Source organism: Pleurodeles waltl, chromosome 1_1 (assembly GCF_031143425.1).
Source record: "Pleurodeles waltl isolate 20211129_DDA chromosome 1_1, aPleWal1.hap1.20221129, whole genome shotgun sequence".
Lineage (NCBI taxonomy): Eukaryota > Metazoa > Chordata > Amphibia > Caudata > Salamandridae > Pleurodeles > Pleurodeles waltl.
The window spans coordinates 131,767,312-131,788,955 of record NC_090436.1 but is presented as its reverse complement, the minus strand read 5'-3'; the positions used below and the strand labels follow the sequence as shown (position 1 = coordinate 131,788,955).

General features: G+C 45.0%; 1 protein-coding gene across 1 annotated transcript in view; it reads left to right on the top strand.

Annotated features, from left to right (window-relative positions):
• Positions 1-21,644, top strand: part of LOXHD1 (lipoxygenase homology PLAT domains 1) — a 929,469-nt gene that overhangs the window by 749,222 nt on the left and 158,603 nt on the right. The window contains exons 39-40 of the mRNA XM_069218871.1: positions 12,208-12,393; positions 14,437-14,564. Of these exons, the coding sequence (XP_069074972.1) occupies positions 12,208-12,393; positions 14,437-14,564 (314 nt within the window). The remainder of the gene's footprint in view (positions 1-12,207; positions 12,394-14,436; positions 14,565-21,644) is intronic.

Sequence of the window (21,644 nt, the reverse complement as noted above, 5' to 3'; positions counted from 1 at the left end):
ACACAAAAGAAAAAATAAGTTTGCTTGCAGTCAAACGTATCGGCAAAAGTGCATTTATCCATGTAACAGGGTCGATGGCCAAGGCGGTAACAAAGCTGCTCCCAAGAAGGAACAAACGTAAAGCATTTACCATTGATAACAAAAGATTTTTGAAAGGCAAGCCCATGAATGAGTGATAGCGTGGTTAAAAGCCCACAGATAGATTACAACACGTCAGGGCGCTTGCGCGCTCAACCTAAAAAGAGCACCCTCAGACCTGCTCCTTAGTTCACTGCTAGACCTGAGGAAGGACTCTGAGAGGGCTGCCTGCTGTTGTGACATGCTGTGCAATCGGCAGGACTGCTGCTGTACCTAGAAGGACTGCTTCTGCTGCCTGGAGCCTGCTTGGGACCTTCGGAGACCAGTCCTGCTGCAGAGCCCTGCATCACCACCTACGCCGAGGACCCCAGGAATGACTCAAAGGGATAGTTTAGCTAATCTCCTGTTTTGAGCCACAGGGATATAACAGGCTCACACCATCTTAAACCTGCACCTGGACCCAGCCTTAGTGAGTCTTGCACCACCAAGAGATCTTCACACATTCCTGGACCCTTGGTTGTGATGCTAAAGGTGCCCAGGTGGCCATTTTCTAAAACTGAGGACTTTTGAACCTTAAACTCAAAACTCCGGTTCTACTATTTGGATTTTCATGGTTTTGGTGTCAACTAATTTATTAAAATTGGTTTGAGATTTTTATTGTGTTGTGTTTTCACTGTGTTTCTGTTTGTGTGCTGCATAAATGCTTAACACATTGCATCTAAGTTTAGCCTGACTGCTTTTTGTGCCTAGCTACCCAGGGCCAAGCACAGTTTAATTTTGTGACTTTCTGTGGTTCTCCCTGCAAGGGAATGTGGCTGTTGCTTGACCAGGGTTCTCACCCCAGTCAACCAAAAGCCCATTTTCTTACACCCCATGGTACCCTACGGGAGAGATCGTTCTTGCAATAGTGAAAGACAAATGTAGTAATATTTCACTATCAAGACATGTAAAACACACCAGTACATGTCCTACCTTTTAAATACACTGCATCATGTCCATGTGGCTGCCTTGGGCCTACCTTAGGGCCTATTTTTACGTGTTGTAAAAGGGAAGGTTTGGGCCTCAAAATGGCAGTTTAAAACTGCCCACACAGACACTGCAGTGGTAGGATTGATACATATTTACAGGCCACTACTCATGTGGGTGGCACAATCAGTGCTGCAGGCCCACTAGTAGCATTTGATTTACAGGCCCTGGGCACACATGGTGCACTATACTAGGGACTTACTAGTAAATCAAATATGCCAATCATGGATAAACCTATCACCAATTAAATTTAGACAGACAGCACTTGCACTTTAGCACTGGTCAGCAGTGGTAAAGTGCCCAGAGTCCTAAAACCAGCAAAAACGAAATTCAGCAGAGGACCAAAAACAAGAGGTCAGATGCCAAAAAGACAGGGGAAACCCTGCAGAAAGGGCCACTTCCTACAGGCAGGGAGCTGTGTATGTAAAAGGTACGACACATATATGTGTTACATGTCCTAGTAGTGACAAACAGCCTATTTCATTTTTCTATACTGTGAGTGCCGCTCCTCTCACAGGTTTGCATTGAGAATTCCCGTATGTATGTCTAAGTGGTAATTTCTGATCTGTGAGGAGTGGCATGGGTATGTTCGGTATATTTGGAATGGTGGTGAATAACCCTGCTTATTGGTGTAAGTGGATTTTTCATTACTATTGTGAAAATGGCACTTTCAGAAAGTGGCCATTTCCCTGTGCTTATGACTGTTGTGCTTTGCAGCCTGACTCCACTCCACGTCTGGGGCAGAATGACAGCTCCACTGGTGTATACTTTCCAGACAGCCAAAACACAGGAGGAGCTTGATGTGACAGAAGAGGCATCTGCATACAGATAGTCTTCCTGGGCTGGGGAGAGGGAGCGCTTACATGTGAATAGGCTGCGTCCTGTCCTTGCACAGTGGACTGGTTACCCCCTACTGATGTCTGGAGACTAGTCTGGCTTGAAAGGGGTCTTTTGAAGCTACCCCCCTAGATAGAGGATTTTTTGGAGTATAAGTACAGGGGCTCTTGCCCCCGTACTTATACTCCCATGATTGGTAGAACACTTTTGGACCTGCGACTGAATCTTGCCAGAGGGACTGCTGCACTGAGGGACTCAACTGGACTGCTCTTTTGTTGTTGCCCTGCTGCCTGAAGTACTGGGTGGCCCTAAGGACTCACTGGATTACTTTTCTGTTTGTTGCCCAGCTGCCAGCTGCTCCCTGATTCTGGTCTAATTGGACACTGCTGTGAACTATCAAGAGGATTCGCCACTACTTGCTTGGTGAGCTGGCCTACTGCCCCTGTTGTGCCATCCCAAAGAGCCAGTACTCAAGGAGCACTGATTTTGTGCTCCGTAGCTCTCTCACACTAGTATATGGGAAGGACTATGCCTCTCTCCTCTCTCTAGCGCTTGGAACCCTTGGTAGCCATGGTACAGGGAGAAAGCATGCCAGTATTTAAGCGTGTCCAGTCCATTGGTCTCACCCAGATCCTCACACTAGTCTATAGTGTCATAAGGCTGGTATTCCTCAGGGTCCAGAGATCACCCCCACACTCCTCCCAAAGTCCTAGCTCATAAGAATAGGGCTCAGGCTCTGACCTGGAAGCATGGCTCCAGTCACCCCCAGAGTCGGCGTGGCGCAACACCCCTCCACCTCTGTGTCGGAGTCAGAATTAGAATTGGGATGGTGCTGCCAGTCGGGGGTGTCAGCATCGGGACCGGAGCCAGGGAAGGTCAAAGTGGCAAGACCTGCGTCGGTCTAAATCCAGGAATAGATCCAAGAGGCCTGACTGGTGCCAGAACTGCAGGTGCAGAACCAGTAGGGGCCCCTGCCGAACCCTTGGGCCCTAAGGTGCACTGGAGGGAATGGGCCACCCAAATATAAGGTGCATGGCCTCAAAACTCTTAACTGGGTGAGGGTCTCTCCAGCTCCTGGAAACTCTGCATGGAAAGAAAAGAACTGACGTCAGCGTGCTGGGCTGGAGCCTATATAAGCACCACACACTTCACTTCCGGTGCGGACGATGACATCACATGGAGCCGATCAATGCCACCTACCCACTCACAGGGGTACTGCTCATGAAAAAATTTCCAAACACCTGGGAATACTTATAAGGTGAGGAATCTGCGGTTAGAAGTCTCTATCAGATGGTTAACGCCAACATAGACTATCTCGTACTGGTATAATTCAATCACACTGTTTCCTCTGTTACAAGCAAACCATATATTTAGGGGAACCTCCCTCATGTTCCTTTAATTCCACTCATTCTAGTAACAATAGTAATACCAGATTTAAGGCTAAAGTATACACTTTTCTTTTGAGAAGGAGGTCAGGTATGAGCAGCCAATACATTCTGGTGGTGCAAGTATCACCTTACAATTGACTCATTTTCCATATTAGTAGCTACGCAAAGAATGTAACACTAGATGTACTCCACAAGCATTTACTCAGCTGCAATTCCTACTCAATTTTCCATCTTCACTATCCATGCCCCTCAACATTTTGTTTAGTTGATAAAGTAGCATATTCATTAAATTATGATATTGTTATTGTTGAATAAATTGAAGGTGGCAGCAAGGCCTAGTAAGAGGAAAACAGTTAACAAACGCATGTCTAATGTAAAGCAGTCACTTAGGATAAATTGTTCAATAAAGCAAAGCTCTTCGGCTGATACACATTCATGACAAGATCTTCTGACCCGGATCCGTGGCAGTCATTTCTAATAGAGCATCTACTGCGGCGCATCCATTAGCCAGAGTGATGACTTGGGCACAGTCTGTACCACACTTCATTTTGAAAGGAAATCACAGCAGCATTAATGCACACTCAAACGACCTTCCTCCCTCTGAGGTCCTCAGATGATGAATGACTTTGACTTCAGAATGCCTTGGAGCCATGAAAATGCCTTTATGAACGCCTACTTCAATTCTCCTGTCCCACTGAGCTCAGATCCCAGGCAGTCTACGGCGATGTGACTACTGAACAACAGAGGTCGGCGTACGAGCATGCTAGTCAGGTGCACGTGCCACAGAAGCTGGTTTAAAAAGTACTTATCTTCTGATGAAAATTGGGGGTCTGTCATCAGTCAACATGTTACTCCTATGACCCATGGTTCCCCTGCTCTATTCTCGACAAGACTTACCTAATTATGTTTCATCAATCTTATCAACAGTCCAGTGCTGTGAAATTATCATGCCACAACATGAGATACTGTACCCCCTGCCAAACACTGTAAAGATATTTAAATTCATAGAGGAGTTTGTGAAAGAATAGAGAAATGAGGCGAAATGTAGACTTCATTTTTGAAACACTTCAAGGTGACTTGCATGACCCATATAATGTACATATAGCAGAGCGCATTTTATTCTTTACATGTCATGGTTTCGCCCCCCCTTTCCCAAACACCGTATTTAAAACCCTTTGTTTCTTGCCCCTTCGTATAAACGAGATACAATAACTGCAGAGCTGTAGAATTAATCTTGAACTTTGAAAAGCAAACACACCACTATGGAGCTTGTAACTGGCTAGAAAAAAATGTTACGCAAATATTATTTAAGTTTCAAAGGTAGCTATTTTAGAATGGTGATAACCCTCAGATGCAGTCTGCTTTCTAGTAGTGAACTCCAGCAGTGCTATTAATAATCATTGTAGTACGGATATCTCATTTTTAGCTAACATGTTTACATATTAAAGAAAAAATAGCTCAGAACTAACAGGCTCTTCATCCATTTTATAATTTAAATCGCAGTAGTAGCTCTGCTCGGTTGCCTGCCTCAGACACGTTGTCCTGGTAAGGGACATTATGACATCAAAGCTCTACTGTAACCACTTATTGCAGTCTAGTGTGGTATCAGCAGTCACCTTTAGTTACGAAGTGAAGAAGTTACTGCAATGTAATAACATTGCATTTCATGTGTATTGTCACTATGCCTGCTCCAGAGTTAGAAGACAGTGTGATGGTTGGGCAGCAGTTTAATTGCATCTGCTGGTTAAACACTAAAATGGAAAGCTTTTCTATACTACTCATCAGCAGAGACAAAACATGGCAGTGTGTTTATCGTTTCCACTATAGTAGTGCAGCCCAGCAAAGCGGAAAGCTGGATGTTACCACCCATTCTGAACGACATCCATTTTAAAGTTATTTGCATTAAACTACTCATTGTATGCTTTTGGTACAAATTGTTATCTGCATATTGCTGTGTTCATTTTTGCATACCGGATTCTGCCTTAATTCTACACATCTGTCTCTTTCATATGGAAGAGCAAAAGACCAAGTATTTAAGCTTTCGGGGTAGAGGAATAATGAGGTTACATGCTTTGAGAAACAAAATACAATTTGCCATGGGTTAAGGGAATATTGCAACTTTTCTTTGACAGCTTACATATATGTAATGTACATTAGATGGGTATTGTATCCCATATGCAAACAATGATTTTTTTTGTGTTGCTGTTTCAGTTATGTCCTATGTTGTGTCTAAAAGTGAGGATGTAATTTATTAAACGAGCGTCTACATCATATTACATGGTAATTTACATGCAGATTCGTTTTAATCATCACGGCATATATTTAATAAATTGTGATGGTCAGACAGCACCATGATGTAATGGTCAGTGGTACTCTAGCCCTGAGTGGGAAAGAGATGCACTAGGGAAAACCTGGATATGACTGTAGCATCTTCAAGATGCTCATATGCAAATGAAGTTCACAAAGTTTTGCTAAAGATCTTTTTGAGGATGGCCCTACCAGACCATTGAAATTGTAACAGAGATAGGAGGTATGAATCTGAGGTGCCTCAACAGGGAATTGGTATTCGTGGAAATATTTAGAAATTGAGACCTCTAATTTTATTTCAAAGATCAAAAATGTGGATAACAGAAGTTTGCTGTTTGAAAGGTACTAAAGGATGTGCACTGAACAGACATCCTAAAACTGAAATGAAAGATGACTCGGTCATCAGGTACATCACTTTGCAGTTACATTTTTCTTTCTTTAGACATTTGTAATTTAGAAATGTTGGTAAGTTGCTTTCACTGAAATTAACCAGGACTGCAGCCCCAAAAAATGCATTTTATTATTTTCGCATTTTAATATATTAGTATAAATTTCGGTGTCCCAATAACTTGGATCCATCTGATAACCTTACCTAATGTCTCTCTTTTATGAAGAGCATATAATGTTGTGCCATTGGCTGTTTGTGCCCTCACATATCTATATAGCTGCAACCGTCAGGTTGGAAGCAAGTGAAGGTCACGGTGCGTTTTTATTTTTAACGCCCTATTTAAACAAGCATTGGCAAATCCAATCAGCTTTGTATTGCCAATACTTGTTATTTGCCAGTGTTGGCTTGCTAGTGCAGCACAAGCACTGACAAAACTAGCAGCAGTTTGCGGGCATCTTGGATTATTCTCTATACTTCCAAGATGGCTCCTACATTGAAGTAAGATACACTATGGCAACCTTCTTGGAAAATTACAGAGTTAAAGTCTAAAATCGCTAAGCATTAGTTTTTATAATTTCAAGATGGCTGCAACATTGCATTTCTACACAACACGGCAGCCATCTTGGAAGCCTAGAAATAACCTTCCAAGATATCTGGCCAAAACTTCTGGCTTTTCCAATGCTTGTAAAATTGCATCAAAAAGATTGGCAGAACCAATAGCTGTAGCCGGCTATCATGGAACCTTATCTTCAATGCTTCCAAATTGGCCACAACAGTGTATCACAACTTGAAGATGATCTTTAAAGCATAAAAAATAACCTTCCAAGAAACGAGTAATATCAGGAGAGCAAGATGGGAGAGATTGAGAGAAAGAATCAAGCAGCAGCAGTGACCTGGATACAGCTGCCATGGACTGGGGTGGGTTTATTTAACTGCTCAGAGAACAGTTGAGGAGACAGGATGGGGAGCGAGAGAAAGAACTTGGGATAGCGGGTGAGAAAAAAAAGCAAAACAGAGAAAGATAGAAGCAAGCCATGCACTCCCATCAAGTGCTAAATCCTAAATGAAAAACAGAAGAAGCCAAAAGATTTTTTTTTCTCTGACATCAGCATTGGAAGGATACAGTTAGTCATTCATAGTCATTCAAAAAGCAGGGAGAAACCTAAATGCTGCTGTGGGTAGGTGGGGCTGACAAACACGAGAATAGGTAGGAAATTAAAATAGATCAGAAAGCCATTCAATTATAAGAACTGATAGACTAAAAACATGCTCTAAGCAATGGTTAAAATATTGGCCACAATGACGTCTGCAGCAGAAAACAAAAAACTAGCTATTCAGAGAGGCTCCATCTCACCTGCACCTTACATCCATTAACCCAGGTTAATAATCTTATGTTTATTAGTTTCAATTTCTTATCAACGTTTGCCTTTTACTTGTCTGAGTTTCAATTTCCACAGAAAACATATCTTCATCCGTAGGTTATTGCAAATAGGGGGCCACTGTATTGATATCTGTTCACAAACTTGCACACTGGTGGAACACAGATGTCTCATACATACTGTACAGTCATGCTCCGTACCCTGCATGTGCATCTGTAAGTATGTGGTATCCCCGTTGCTGGATTTTTGGTCTCAACCTCACGCTAATTTAGCATGTGCCTGATGGCTTAGGCCTGACATTGACATGAGACTGGTCCTGGACCCAGCCAGGACTTGAATAAGCACATCAAGCGAATCGTCCAAAATGGCTGAGGATTACTTATACTTTCTGATACAGAGAGTTCCTGAGACTGGCATTTGGTGGATACCCGGTTTGAAGGGCCTCTCTAGAGTTCCTGTTGTCAGAGTGTGAAGGGTCCTTTTAAAGGGGGAGGCTGGAGAGGGGAGTCAACCTTTTGCCTCTCTTCCTTATCACTGTCCAGTTCGCTGTTGATAGGTGAAAACTGCTCACACCTCTTTGTGCTTCTGTTTTGGGAACTCCAGCCTGGACATAACCAGGCTGTGAAAAGTGTCACTCAAGAAAAATGAAGACAGCCTGAGAAGGACACATGAAAAGAGAATCAACCAAATCAACTTTTGAAATGGCAGACAGAGAATCCACATCCCATGTCTGCTACCTTTGTATTTCAGCAGGAACTGCTAACCCACTTATCTCATTTACAAGTTCTCTTGACCAAGGAGGGGGTGTTCCATATGGAACTACTACTGCGCAACCAGAGCAGGTGTCTATCTGACAGTCAGCGTCCCAGAGGTGAGGGAACATCAGATGGAGCCTGATCCAGAGGAAGAACTGTGCTAGAAACCTGGGGAATAGTGTCTGAGGGAGGTGGAAGGAGTGAGGCACCCCTACAGGAGGAACTGACTGTTGGTGTGGGCAGTAGTGGTTGACACTGGTGCTGTAGCCTTTCCACCTAAGACTTGTAACTAGTGTGACTAGCATGCTGTAACCTGGGAGCCGATCACTGAACTCCTCGGAAGAACCTCAGCAGTTCCAAAGCATGCCAGAGCTGCCTCTGCCATCATCCCATTGTTGCAGCCATGGCACTTGCCCACATGTGCCCTGTTGGTCTACCTAACTAAATAAGGGATCAAGACTGCCATGCTGAACCTGCTGAGTACCCCTGATTGTGATCAGTGTGACTGTGGCACCAACTAACCTGTGCTCGAGCAGCCCCTCCACAAGCAGAATCTTTAAAACCTGGCTGTAGTGTCTACCATAGGGTACCCTGCTGACCTGCCTGGGTGATTAGCCAGGCACAGTCCCACCGTGTACTGAATGAACTACACCACTCTAAAGAACAAAGGTGATGCATTTCAGCCCCCTGTGCTGCTATGGTGCTAGTGATCTGCATACCGGATGGGATTTTGTGACCTTTAGCCTAGGCACCTTGAAGCTGTTAATTCGCTCCCAAAGCCTAAAACCTAGTGGGGGGGACTGCAATATCACAGTATCCCAGGGAGGCCCAGCACGGCTTTAACTAAGATTCACCAGATTGAGCAACCAGTACCGCCGTGACTGCAAGGCCCTTCTGCTGCCGGCGCTCCCAGGAGCCCAGAAGATGGCCATCGTCAGAAGCCAGCCTCCGTCTTCATGATCCTACAGAGCTACCTGTGTCTGCCAGACCTGAGCAGTACTGCCATGTGACCTGACCGCAGCTCAGCAGAACTCCAGTAAGAAAGACTGTGAGCGAAAGATCCATTTTGGTCTGTCTCCACTTAAAGTAACTAGTGAGAGACTATTTGGATGACCAAGCCATATACTAACAGACAGGAAGCACTGAACCTGCAGTAGCTAATACACCACCAGGCCCTAAACGTCATGAAGGGGAAAAGTGAGAAGAGGAGGCCAAATCTGAAGCATATTAAACTTGCATACTTGTATCGGGTATCTGATACATTCTTGGGTTTTGTGTAGTACTGTTCTTCCGTAGAGAGAAACACGGGGATGGACAATCATGTGCGCTGCTAGGTGTATTGTCGAGTTTTAGCCTTCAGTAACCCACACTGATCTCTTACAGAAGCCTGTGACTACTCACCATCAGTACCACTGTGTCAAGTGCTCAAAGGGGTTGTACATGACCCAGTTTTGCAGAGGCATAATAGGATGGACAATGAGACAGTAGATACAAACCACCCCAGTCCTCTCGGCTATGGCCCAGTAGCCCTTGCCTGCCCCTCGGCCTCCAGTGGGATTTGACACACATCGACTGGCTCGTAAACAGGTTTTCAATTTGCAACGCAACATCTGTAACAAGTTTGCATCACAAATTCCCATTTGCAGGGGTTACAAATCCACTTTCCTAACAAATGGTAGGCAGGTTGCTGTTAGTGACACCTTGTGAATGGCTACAAAGGCTGGGATGGTGGCCTGTAAGGAACAATAGACCTCCATAACTATGTTCGCTTTTCCAATTAGAAATCCTTTTTCTGAAAGCAGTCCATGTCTCTCCAAAGGACAGGTGCTGATTTCAAGCATTGCTTTTAAAAAGAACATGTTTTCCATTAGAGAATACATTGGGGGCGAGGGGGCATGCAGTAATCCCCTGGACCACTGCCTGCTCCCAAAGAGGCTGGCAAACATAATTCTCGCGAAGACATATGTCCCAGGTTTTCCCTTTGACAACCAGAAAAAGTCCCAACTCAGGTGTTGGTGTCTTAAGTCTGATCCGGAGGGTAACGTTTCTTTCTCTCCCCCTCCTAATTGTGATTTGTAATGAATTGTAGAACTACCTTTACCAGCCAGAGAAGTCTTTCCGAACTTGTAAAAGTTGTTCACTACAATAAATAAGACTATTTATGTGGCCACAAACATTGTGATTTTGTCAATTGCTGGGTTTGCAAATAGAAAACAGTGCTGCACATCAGGCCGAGAGTGATTATTGTGTTACCGAACTCCGACCGTGTGTCTTACTTGCTTTGTGAGTGTCTTACCAGTATTTAACGTCTGCTGACAGTGGCACAGAACTTTAGTGACTTTTGTTTTATTATTAACCCTTTTCCACTTTTTTCTCTGTGATGTAATTTTTTTGGTCTCAAATTTGCACGTTTGATTCATTGGCTTGTCTTGCTATTATACCTGTTTATTTCAGGTGCCTTGATTTTGCAAATGCCCATCCACCAACACGTTCAACCATGCATTCGAGCAAAACCATTAGCCAGCAAAGCACATTAATCCTTACAGCTCAACCAGCCCATCAGAGAAGCTCACACCAGTTTATCCACCCATTCTCCATCATGCCCTCCATCAATCAACGCATCAATTCATTCACCCAGATACAAATGCATCCGTACCCCCACTGTGTCCTTCTGTTCACATATTCTTCTGTTTTCAATGTGTTTTAGACAGTGTTTCCTCTGATTGAATGTTTTTTCCAGTGACTTTCGGGTCACAGGTGCCCCACTTGCCTGTCCATTGTTGGAGGATTAATAGGGTGTTCTGGTGCAGTACAGCTGAAATATTATGACGATTCATCTAAATTTCTATGACCCGGGCATTTTGGCAGGTGCATGGTTAAAGCATTGAATTGTAGGGAGTGATGCTGCTGGTGATCTATTAGATAGTCAGAAACCAAACTTCCTGACCAAATGGCATGAGGAAGTAAATTCATAAAAGGATTCTCTTCCATCACCAAAGTGGTGTCCCCCAACATCTCTTGAGCAAAGTGGTCCTCCCTTAGATGCGCCCATGGCCCTGAGACTAGGGAATGCTCATTCACTAACAGGAGATTTGGATTACAAAGGCATTAGAACTGACTCCGTAAAAAGTTGCTGTGTGCTAGAGTATAAAATTTGGATGGTACCCTGCCAAACTGGATTATTGTTAATCCATTCCTCAGAAGATCCGAAAGTCCTTTTAATGAGCACCAAAGCCCATTCAGTCGAGAAGTGAGTGGAGTGAGATACAACATCATACCCACCACGGGGACTGTAGGTATAAAAATATTATAAACTTTGTACTCCTAGAAATGAAGAGAATGCTCTTCTTTAGGAGCATTTATTCTGTGTACAGGAAATTTTTCTCTCATTGCAAGTGCCAGAAATGAATAGTAATGGGTGGTGTTGTAACTGAACCAAATATTACCAGGTGTAGGTCATGCGCCCCTTTATACTAATGTATTAGGCCATTAAAGGTTCACAGACAGCTCAGCGCTAAAACGTAGCAGTTTTTAGGCTCCAAGAATAGTATCCAAAGTGAGTGATGAGCATTCAAGGCAAATTCAGGCCTTATTGTTGAGAAGGTGGGACATGCTTGGTTCCCATCACAAGCCCTAGACGACCGTGCCCATGGATGTTGACATGCTTGTCAGTAATGCTCCAAGAGTGCACTAGAGTACAAATTGAGCCTTCCGCTATAGAACAGAATGATGTCGTTTTTGGATAGTGAGGTAAATCCATAGATCTGTTTATTGAAGATCAATGTCTGTTGGAAATATGAGAACTGTGTAATGGGATGAAGAAGAAGAAGAAGCGGTATAACTAGCACTAGGACCACTTGATCAGCAATGGCAATGTAATCTCCTTATTTCCTAGCATTGTGTTCTAAAAATACCTGGTACTCATTCTTCTTAGGTTCCCCGCTGCGTCAAGATGCTTTCTAGAAAAAGAATATGTAAAACATATGTAACACTAGCTTGCTTTTGCCACACACTTCCTTGAGCATATTTTCTTTTTCCCTTTTTCATAGATGGGTCACGATGGTGCAACTCCAGAGAGCTGCTGGTTAATAGATGAGATACAGCTCACCGTGCCTACTAAAGGGGTCATGTACACCTTTGTTTGTAAATGTTGGTTAGCCAAAGACAGAGGTGATGGCCTCACAGCACGTGTCTTCAACATCCTTGATGCAACCAGCATCACCATCGGCCATAAGGTAGGTTTTGCAATGTCCTAACCAACGTGAGTTAAAATTACAGCTAAACCGATATGGGCCTCCTATGACACACTAACCTGTATTTTCTACCCTCTTGTGGATATTACTAAATCACGGCTGTTTGTGGTGACTGCATAACTTCTCCTCTTTACCCCCTCCCCCTCACTCATTTGACGGTTCCCAATTGACTTCTGAGAAGTTTTTTGAGATAGGGTTTGCTGTATTCCCCCATCTCTAGGGTGGTTGCAGGCATATATTGTGTCAAGCTGCATGTTTAATAGCATTCACATTATCCAAGGCCCTCATATGTATGTGCTTGGTTTGATCTGACATGTGATATTAATATTGTGGTATCCATATTCTGCAGTGAATTAACCTATGAATTTATCATGGGAATCTCACATTTTCACATGGATGCTACATGGCCTCTCTTGTGGCCGGAAACATTCAAGCTATTGAGATGCCCTGTTTACCTTTGCATGCATCAGTAAAGCCTATGACCTTTTTGGGATTCTATGTGGTACAATATAGACAGCATTGTGCATGAGGGTCTCAAACACTCATCAGGATGCCATAAGACGTAGTCATTCGTGGTGAGAAAGTCTTGGATTCAGATATTCTGTGTTAACTGTCATGGCATTTCTTAGGGAACCTCATGGCACAGAATGTGTTTTCCTTCTGCCATCATAGATACCTCAGTACATCTGGAATTTTTACCATCCTATGTGACTCAGTAAAACCATTTATCGTCCTTTCCACCCCATCTGACGTACACTTTCTTCCTTGTGTGTTGTGTACATTTTTCGTTTTTCCATTACACTATTGTAGTGTGTTACTGTTGGGATGTACAGGTTGTACAGAATACGGCAGCCAGGGCACACAGTGTGTCAGTCAGAGCATTCAGTATGTGGTTTTACAAATGAAGGCGGAGACGGGATGGGGATAAGCAAGGGAGATACAGTACCTGCGTAGCATGTCAAAACACAGGAGGGAGGCAAGACCTGGCTTACCACGGCCCTGGAGAAGGAGAGGATGAAGACTGCAGGTGGAAGCACGGCTGGAAGGAATGGAAGAGAGCAGAAGCTATTCAGGGGTCATACATGCTTTTCGGTGTTAGGTGTGTAGTGCACCTGTGGAAGGTGTTGGAATACTGGATTTGGAGCAGGGGGGTCTCAAGTCTCCTTGTGTTTCTCAGTGTTGCGAACACAGAGAGAGATAGTGAGAGAGGGAGACGTGCTGTGTGTGTGCATGTATGTGTGTACATGTTTCAGGACAAACTCCCCAAGGTACTGCAGTACAAGCACTCTATGGGAGGTGGGGTGATACAGTAAACAGCCATTCGCACATGGTGAGCCAGCCAGATCTAAAAAGAGAAGGGAGACACGTTGGAATGTTTCCCCCACACATAGGGAGCTATCTCCCACTTTCCTGGCGCTGCCCCTACGCCTCCAACGATGCACAGTTTGTGAGCTGCATGAGGAAGACTTATATAGAAGAAGCAGTGCCAGCTTTTAGTTTGCAACATTCATGTGAAGCCTTCACTGAAAGAAAGCCTGATACATTGCTACAGTCTAAGAAAATCCATATACAATATGTGCATACAAATACAGCTTGTAATTAATGTAGCAGAAATCGTATTGTGTTACTTGTCAATTTTGCATGTCGAACTGCACAGTGGAAACTAGCACTGCCAGCATGGAATTCACCGCTGGGCGCTGCTATGGAAGACTGACTTTCTAGAGACCCCTCTGCAGCAACTGAGTTGCCCGCACCTGCTGACAGTTTAAATTCCGAGCACGGATATATAGCTTGAGCCTGGGACCATGATGCACCTGGGTCTGCTGCTCACAGGGCTCACATACATACATGCTGAGGCTGCATGCATGCCCGAGCCTTTTTGAGAGTTCCTGGAACTGTGAAGAGAGTTTGAACAGATGATTCTTGGCTGTTTACTGGGAATGTTATGGTGCATCTGCGGTGACTTCTTTGATAAAAAATACACTATATTTTCACTGACATGTCTCTTTTTCCAATTATTTATAGATCCTGTACGAGATAACAGTGGTCACAGGAGATATACAGAACGGTGGCACTGATTCCAGTGTTTACATGACGTGTTTCGGAGCTAGTGGAAGCTCAGAGGAGATGCTGTTGCCAAAAAATGGAGACAGGTACCCTGCCACGGTTCTTAGTACTTGCAGAGGGTGAGGAGGTGGGAGTAGGATGGACTGTGGCATAAAGTGAGGTACCGAGACAAGGTGGCCATTTACCTAACTGTACAGCTTTAAGGCTGCCCCTCCCGCTGGTGTAGGGAAACCTCACTGCCTGTAACCAAATCCATCCTTATTACATCATTAAAGTGGGCCGCTATTTCTCTGCGCTTCCGGTATGACCGTCACGTTCACAGCTTAGTGGAATCATAAAGGCTGTATTTGTATATCTTGTTCTTGAACATCCCGCCACGTGAAAGCAGTGTTCTTAGATTGCACCACAGAAGATCAACGTGTTTCTAAATCTGAGGTGTACATCACACCTGTGCGGCAGCTCTTCCCTGCCAGTTTTTCGTGCAAACAAATGCTAGTTGCGCAAGGGTCTTCCTACACGGCTTGAGCTCACAGTGTGCCGTGTCCCCTTGTCATCCCAGTCCACTCTGTGTGATTAATCGTGTGCCACATTACATAAGTAGATGACCCACAGTGACTAGGCAGGTCTACTGTAAGTGGTAAGGGTCTTGCATTCTATAATAAATGAAGGTGATGGATGGAGCCTACGCCTGCTGGATGCATCCTCCACCTGTCACTCCTGGTGGGCCTATGGGGGTACTTTTGCATGTGGGGGTTCCCTTTCACATGCAGTCTCAGGCACCACAACCAGTGCCAATGCTGAATTGGAACTATAGATCTCACAGTAGAAGGGTGTACGGGGTATAGCGCCAGGAAGCAGAGATGGGTGATTGACACGATGGAGAGTGCCAGGAAAAGATAGTATATGTTCGATGGCATCTGTCGCTGTAGATACGCATGTTCTGCAATAGCTCGCCATCTGGTGTTGGGCCGGAGTGTTACAAGTTGTTTTTCTTCGAAGAAGTCTTTCGAGTCACGGGACCGAGTGACTCCTCCTTTTGTCTCCATTGCGCATGGGCGTCGACTCCATCTTCGATTGTTTTTTTTCCGCCATCGGGTTCGGACGTGTTCCTGTCGCTCCGAGTTTCGGAACAGAAAAAATAGTTAATTTCGGAAGATTTTCGTCGGTATTGTTGCGTTCGGGATCGGCGTACTTACATTCAACACCGCATCGAAGATCGAAGAGCTCCGGTGCCCTTCGGGGTAGTTTTTCGATCCTCCGTCGGGGCCTGGTCGGCCCGACCGCGTGCTGAGGAACGCCGATGGAACGGACCCCTTTCCGTTTCTGCCCCAAATGCCACAATAAATACCCCTACACAGACCAACACTTGGTCTGCAACCTGTGCCTGTCACCTGAGCACAGCGAAGACACCTGCGAGGCCTGTCGTGCGTTCCGGTCCCGAAAAACACTCCGAGACCGTCGAGCCAGAAGACTTCAAATGGCGTCCGCACCGACAGCCCGACGGGAGTTCGAGGAACAGGAAGAGGAAGGTACCTTCTCGATCCAAGACTCAGACTCCGAAGGATTCGACGATACACAAACCGTGAGTAAGACGTCGAAAACCACACAAAGAAACATTTACAAGGCCCAGGGGACGCCACTGCCACCAGGCCATGGCTCAACCCATAAAATCGGTGACCGACCGTCAGCACCGAAAAAGGCCCAAACGGTGCCGAGATCGTCCGACTCCGGTCGAGACACCGGCACGCAGCCTTCTCGGGACCGAGAAAGTGCTGGAGACAAGCCTCGACACCGAGATGCCGGTGTGGACACGGCTCGACGCCGAGACAGCGGCACCGAAACGGATCGACGCCGAGAGGTTTCGGCCCCGAAAAGGAAAAAAGTCACCTCGGAGCCGAAAAAACACGCAGACAAAGTTTCGATGCCGAAACAAACTGCAAGCGACCCAGCTTCAGGCTCTTATACAGAAGAGCACTCGCTAACCTCCCAAATGCAGAAGCATAGGTTTGAGGAAGAGCTACAAGCAACTGATGCGGACCATACGCAAAAGCGTATCTTCATTCAGCAGGGGACAGGGAAAATAAGCACCCTTCCCCCCATTAGGAGAAAGAGAAGGTTGGAGTTCCAGACGGAACAAGCACCACAACCAAAAGTGGTGAAAAGAGTTACACCACCACCCTCTCCTCCGCCCGTGATTAACGTTTCACCAGCACAAACGCCATCACACTCCCCAGCTCATACCACCATGAGCCAGGGTGACCAAGACCAGGACGCATGGGACCTATACGACGCCCCAGTGTCAGATAACAGCCCAGAGGCATACCCTACAAAACCATCTCCACCAGAAGACAGCACCGCGTACTCTCAGGTGGTGGCTAGAGCAGCACAATTTCACAACGTAAGCCTCCACTCAGAACAGGTCGAGGATGATTTCTTGTTCAACACACTCTCCTCCACCCACAGCTCCTACCAAAGCCTGCCTATGCTCCCTGGTATGCTCCGGCACGCAAAAGACATATTTAAGGACCCGGTCAAAAGTAGGGCAATCACACCAAGGGTGGAAAAAAAGTATAAGCCGCCTCCTACGGACCCGGCTTTCATCACAACACAGCTGCCACCAGACTCTGTTGTTGTAGGAGCAGCTAGAAAAAGGGCCAACTCTCACACATCTGGAGATGCACCACCCCCAGATAAAGAAAGCCGCAAGTTTGATGCAGCTGGTAAGAGAGTCGCAGCACAAGCTGCAAACCAGTGGCGCATCGCGAACTCCCAGGCACTACTTGCGCGCTATGACAGAGCCCACTGGGACGAGATGCAACATCTCATTGAACATCTGCCCAAAGACTTCCAAAATAGGGCAAAACAATTGGTTGAGGAGGGACAGGCCATCTCCAACAACCAGATCCGCTCCTCCATGGACGCTGCAGATACAGCTGCACGGACAATTAATACATCTATAACTATCAGAAGGCATGCATGGCTCCGAACGTCTGGATTTAAACCAGAGATTCAACAAGCAGTTCTCAATATGCCTTTTAATGAAAAAGAACTGTTCGGTCCAGAAGTGGACACAGCAATTGAGAAACTCAAAAAAGATACGGACACTGCCAAAGCCATGGGCGCACTCTACTCCCCGCAGAGCAGAGGGAATTACAGCTCATTCCGTAAAACGCCCTTTCGAGGGGGGTTTCGGGGTCAAAGCACACAAGCCAGCACCTCACAAGCCACACCGTCCAGTTACCAAGGACAGTATAGAGGAGGTTTTCGGGGACAATATAGAGGAGGGCAATTCCCTAGAAATAGAGGAAGATTCCAAAGCCCCAAAACCCCTACTACTAAACAGTGACTCACATGTCACTCACCCCCTCCACACAACACCAGTGGGGGGACGAATAGGTCATTATTACAGAGCATGGGAGAAAATCACAACAGACACTTGGGTTCTAGCAATTATCCAACATGGTTACTGCATAGAATTTCTACAGTTCCCTCCAAACATACCACCAAAAGCACAAAATTTAACAACACACCATTCCAATCTCCTAGAGATAGAAGTGCAGGCACTATTGCAAAAGAATGCAATCGAATTAGTGCCAAACACACAAATAAACACAGGAGTTTACTCACTGTACTTTCTGATACCAAAGAAGGACAAAACACTGAGACCAATCCTAGACCTCAGAGTAGTCAACACTTTCATCAAATCAGACCACTTCCACATGGTCACACTACAAGAAGTATTGCCATTGCTAAAGCTGCACGACTACATGGCAACTTTAGACCTCAAGGATGCTTATTTCCATATACCAATACACCCATCGCACAGGAAATACCTAAGGTTTGTATTCAAAGGAATACATTACCAATTCAAGGTACTGCCTTTCGGATTAACAACCGCACCAAGAGTCTTTACCAAATGTCTAGCGGTAGTCGCTGCACACATCAGAAGACAGCAAATACATGTGTTCCCATATCTAGACGACTGGCTAATCAAGGCCCATTCGTTAATAGAGTGCTCAAATCACACGAATCATATCATACAAACCCTCTTCAAACTAGGGTTCACCGTCAATTTCACAAAATCCAAAATTCTGCCACGCAAGGTACAACAATACCTGGGAGCCATAATAGACACATCAAAAGGAGTAGCCACTCCAAGTCCACAAAGAATTCAAAATTTCAACACCATCATACAACGCATGTATCCAACACAAAAGATACAAGCAAAGATGGTATTACAACTCCTAGGCATGATGTCATCATGCATAGCCATTGTCCCAAACGCAAGACTGCACATGAGGCCCTTACAACAATGCCTAGCATCACAGTGGTCTCAAGCACAGGGTCACCTTCTAGATCTGGTGTTAATAGACCGCCAAACTTACCTCTCGCTTCTGTGGTGGAACAACATAAATTTAAACAAGGGGCGGCCTTTCCAAGACCCAGTGCCACAATACGTAATAACAACAGATGCTTCCATGACAGGGTGGGGAGCACACCTCGATCAACACAGCATACAAGGACAATGGAACGTACATCAAACAAAACTGCATATCAATCACCTAGAACTTCTTGCAGTTTTTCAAGCACTAAAAGCTTTCCAACCAATAATAGTTCACAAATACATTCTCGTCAAAACAGACAACATGACAACAATGTATTATCTAAACAAGCAGGGAGGGACGCACTCCACGCAGTTAAGCCTGTTAGCACAAAAAATTTGGCATTGGGCAATTCACAACCAAATTCGCCTAATTGCACAGTTTATACCAGGGATACAAAATCAACTCGCAGACAATCTCTCTCGAGATCACCAACAGGTCCACGAATGGGAAATTCACCCCCAAATACTGAACACTTATTTCAAACTCTGGGGAACACCTCAGATAGACTTGTTTGCGACAAGGGAGAACGCAAAATGCCAAAACTTCGCATCCAGATACCCACACAAACAATCCCAAGGCAATGCCCTATGGATGAACTGGTCAGGGATATTTGCTTACGCTTTTCCTCCTCTCCCTCTCCTTCCTTACCTGGTAAACAAACTCAGTCAAAGCAAACTCAAACTCATATTGATAGCACCAACTTGGGCAAGGCAACCCTGGTACACAACGCTGCTAGACCTATCAGTGGTACCCTGCATCAAATTGCCCAACAGGCCAGATCTGTTGACACAGCACAACCAAAAGATCAGACACCCAGATCCAGCATCGCTGAATCTAGCAATCTGGCTCCTGAAATCCTAGAATTCGGGCACTTACAACTTACCCAAGAATGTATGGAAGTCATAAAACAAGCAAGAAGGCCATCCACCAGGCACTGCTATGCAAGTAAATGGAAGAGGTTTGTTTGCTACTGCCATATTAATCAAATACAACCATTACACACAACTCCAGAACATGTAGTGGGTTACTTGCTTCACTTACAAAAATCTAACCTAGCTTTCTCTTCCATTAAGATTCACCTTGCAGCAATATCTGCATACCTGCAGACTACCTATTCAACTTCCCTATATAAAATACCAGTCATTAAAGCATTCATGGAGGGCCTTAGGAGAATTATACCACCAAGAACACTACCTGTTCCTTCATGGAACCTAAATGTTGTCCTAACTAGACTTATGGGTCCACCTTTTGAACCCATGCACTCCTGCGACATACAGTTCCTAACCTGGAAGGTGGCATTTCTCATCGCCATTACTTCCCTGAGAAGAGTAAGCGAGATTCAGGCGTTTACTATACAGGAACCTTTTATACAACTACACAAAAATAAAGTCGTCCTAAGGACCAATCCTAAATTTTTGCCAAAGGTTATTTCACCGTTCCATCTAAATCAAACAGTGGAACTTCCGGTGTTCTTTCCACAGCCAGATACCGTAGCTGAAAGGGCACTACATACATTAGATGTCAAAAGAGCATTAATGTATTACATTGACAGAACAAAGAACATCAGAAAGACTAAACAACTCTTTATTGCATTTCAAAAACCTCATGCAGGAAACCCAATTTCAAAACAAGGTATAGCCAGATGGATAGTTAAATGCATCCAAATCTGCTACCTTAAAGCTAAACGACAGCTGCCCATTACACCAAGGGCACACTCAACCAGAAAGAAAGGTGCTACCATGGCCTTTCTAGGAAACATCCCAATGCAAGAAATATGTAAGGCAGCCACATGGTCTACGCCTCACACATTCACCAAGCATTACTGTGTAGACGTGTTATCCGCACAACAAGCCACAGTAGGTCAAGCTGTATTAAGGACATTATTTCAGACTACTTCCACTCCTACAGGCTGATCCACCGCTTTTGGGGAAATAACTGCTTACTAGTCTATTGCAGAACATGCGTATCTACAGCGACAGATGCCATCGAACTGAAAATGTCACTTACCCAGTGTACATCTGTTCGTGGCATCAGTCGCAGTAGATTCGCATGTGCCCACCCGCCTCCCCGGGAGCCTGTAGCAGTTTGGAAGTTACCTTCAATTATTTATATATGTATCATCTCAACCTTAAATAAGTGCATACTTAGTCACTCCATTGCATGGGCACTATTACTACAATTCAACTCCTACCTCACCCTCTGCGGGGAAAAACAATCGAAGATGGAGTCGACGCCCATGCGCAATGGAGACAAAAGGAGGAGTCACTCGGTCCCGTGACTCGAAAGACTTCTTTGAAGAAAAACAACTTGTAACACTCCGGCCCAACACCAGATGGCGAGCTATTGCAGAACATGCGAATCTACTGCGACTGATGCCACGAACAGATGTACACTGGGTAAGTGACATTTTCATTATTGCGGGTCACCAATTAATGTCTGACAAAGCAGAGAAACCATCATCATCTATCACTACTGCAACACAGAAGTAAATGAAACTAGTGGCTCACTCGCATCACAAATTGTTTTCTATCTTTGTAAATTATTATCAGAATATAACACATCCCTCCTCTCCCCGCCTATATCATAATTATGGCAACCCCGTAATCTGGCCTCATCACAGCAACTAACTATTAGGGAACTTCACATGTCCTGAGGGCAGACGCTCATTACATATTTCGAGCACCATAGTATTTGCCCCCTTAGTTAGTGTTGTCTCTGCCATTGCAGGCACACAGCTGCTCACTGAGTCCCAGAATCTCCTCACGTTTGGAGAAAGCCATT